This window comes from Notolepis coatsorum (genome assembly GCF_963971535.1).
Source record: "Notolepis coatsorum genome assembly, chromosome: 9".
In the NCBI taxonomy this organism is placed as follows: Eukaryota; Metazoa; Chordata; class Actinopteri; order Aulopiformes; family Paralepididae; genus Notolepis; species Notolepis coatsorum.
The window spans coordinates 148,700,141-148,702,821 of NC_140173.1; the positions used below are offsets into that span (position 1 = coordinate 148,700,141).

General features: G+C 42.4%; 1 protein-coding gene across 1 annotated transcript in view; it reads right to left on the reverse strand.

Annotated features, from left to right (window-relative positions):
* Positions 1 to 514: 514 nt before the first annotated feature.
* The window catches only part of gng4 (G protein subunit gamma 4), a gene marked incomplete at both ends in the record, with an annotated part of 28,588 nt that continues 26,421 nt past the window's right edge, over positions 515 to 2,681 (reverse strand). The window contains one exon of the mRNA XM_084321607.1: positions 515 to 643. Coding sequence (XP_084177733.1) covers positions 515 to 643 — 129 coding nt within the window. The remainder of the gene's footprint in view (positions 644 to 2,681) is intronic.

Here is a 2,681-nt window from a genome sequence, read left to right on the forward strand (position 1 = left end):
ATAAAAGTGAAAATACATTTGTGACAATTAAATATTAACATTGTTTTGGTTTTTATAAAAAAAAAAAAGTATGGATAAACATAAAAAGGAAAAAATAATAATAATAATGGGCAAATTTCTGTTTCCTGAGGCATGTAAAAATCTAGCACGATAAAATAAATTAATATATATATATAGAAAAAGTAAAACATCTGTCATCTCATTAAGCACTGAGCAAGGCGGTTCTCTAATAACGAAGCAATAACAAACCTATTCATAACAGGACACGGTTAGCGCTCACTGGGGCGGCAGTTTTGGATAGCTGACTCCCCCCCCCTCCCCCCCCCCTCCCCCCCAAACCTTCAGCCACCGGGAACACAGAGCTGACCCGACGACACACGCGGAGAGAGAGTCCGCCCGGCAACACACTCTCAACTCAACGCCCGTTGGCCGCCAGTATAGCATCAGGTGCGGTGAAGACGGAGAAGAAGAAGAAGCGAGGCCGACACCGAGACCCAACGCCGCGCGCGTCTCATCAGAGGATGGAGCAGAAGAACCTCTTCTCCCTGAAGGGGTTCTCGGAGGCGGCCACGGGCACGATGAGGGGGTCCTCGCGTATGTGGGCGTCGCAGTACGCCATCAGGTCCGCCGCGGCTTTGGACACCTGCAGGGGGGGGGGGGGGGGGGGGGGGGGGGGGGAGGTGTGCAGCGATGGTCAGGCTTTTCATCCTTCAAGGTAATAATCAGTGGTGGAAGAAGTACACAGTTCCTTTACTTTAAGTAAAAGTAGAAATACCCAGATAAATGAGTGCTCTGGTAAACGTAAAAGTCCTCCATTCAAATTCTACTTAAGTAAAAGTAGAGAAGTATTTGCTATTGAATGTATTTAAGTGTCTAAAGTAAAACCGATGTAACTGATGGGTTCAGAGATAAATGTAGTGGAGTAAAAAAGTACAATATTTCCCTTGAAATGTAGTGGAGTAAAAGTATGAAGTTCCCTAAAATGAAAATACTAGCTAAAAAATTTACTTAAGTACAGTACTTGAGTAAAAATACTTAATTACTTTCCACCACTGGTAATAATAATTATAATAATAATAATAAACGTTAATTGCACCTTTCATACAGTGCTTCACAGCAGTAAAGAAAAAGAGCAAATGTGCAGAAATACTGTATACATAAATAGACAAAAATAGACAATGTACATAATAATAATAATAATAATAATAATAATAATAATAATAATAATAATAATAATAATAATAATAATAATAATAATAATAATAATAATAATAATAATAATAATAATAATAATAATAATAATAATAGTGACATATATTATGTCACATAATATAGCCAATTTTAAAATAGACAGTAATAAAAGAGCAGCAGATTAGTGCAATAGTACAGTGCAATAAAACAGTTCCTTCCTGTTTGATACCCACTTTGACCCCCCTCTCAGGGCAAACCTCCCTCTCAGGGTGCAGTTAAATGGACTGCATTTATATAACAGCTTTTATCCAAAGTGCTTTACAACCTATGCCTCACATGCACTCATTCACTCACACATTCACACACACCAACAGTTAGGGGTTAAGTGTCTTGCTCAAGGACACATGGACACGCTGCCTGGGAATCGAACCGGGAACCTTCCGATTATTACCAGATGACCGCTCTACCTCCTGAGCCGCTGTCTCCCCCATTTCAAGGTCAGGGGAAGATTTATTCATTATAGCACATTTAAAAACAACTGAGGTTGACCAACGTTCTGCACAATACAAAATACAAAAGTACTGCAAGCAGTACGACACATATAACAATACAAATACAACATAATACAATATATATTGTGGCAGATATCACCCCCCGTCCCGTGGCTACGTGGAGGATGGGAGATACTACTGCCACGGGCAGAGGAGAAGCAATTAGGGAGCTGATTAGGACTGATAGAACACACCTGTGCACCACGTGATCACCCACATCCCACACACACACACACACACACACCAGACATACATAGTTTAAAGCCTGAGGAGAGACAGAGAGAGATTGAGTGGAGGTGAGGAAGGAGCAGAGAGAGAGCGAGATACAGAGTTTGTGAGGTGAGAGGTAGTTGAAAGGAGAGGAGAAAGCGAGAAGGTGTTCGTGGTACTGGACCCTGGACTGGCTGAGATACTCCCCCTGTGAAACTGACCCTGCACCGGAAGACAAACCCTGAGTATTGAACATTCCCCCCTTTTTTTTTTTACGAGAGCCTGATACGTGTTTTGACCCTGGACTGTTATCCGACTACTCTAATTGCCCATCGGACTGTTGTGCTTCTATTCAATAAATATATTTTATTGATTGAAATTGTGCTTGTGTGGGCAATTGAATTTGTTTGTTTTGAACCATGTCGAGCCTGGTATCTATCTATCTATCTATCTATCTATCTATCTATCTATCTATCTATCTATCTATCTATCTATCTATCTATCTATCTATCTATCTATCTAGTAGCGCCTCAGTGCCCATCCTGTGCTCCTTCTACCGTGGGCACCATCGAGAGCCTCCTGACCAGCTGCATAACCGCGTGGCACGGCGGCTGCACGGCATCCTGCCGCAAGACCCTGCAGCACTCGGTCAGAACAGCTGAGAGGATCGTTGGTGCCCGCCTCCCCTCCCCAGTCCCCTCCCTCCAGGACATCTACAACACACGCCTG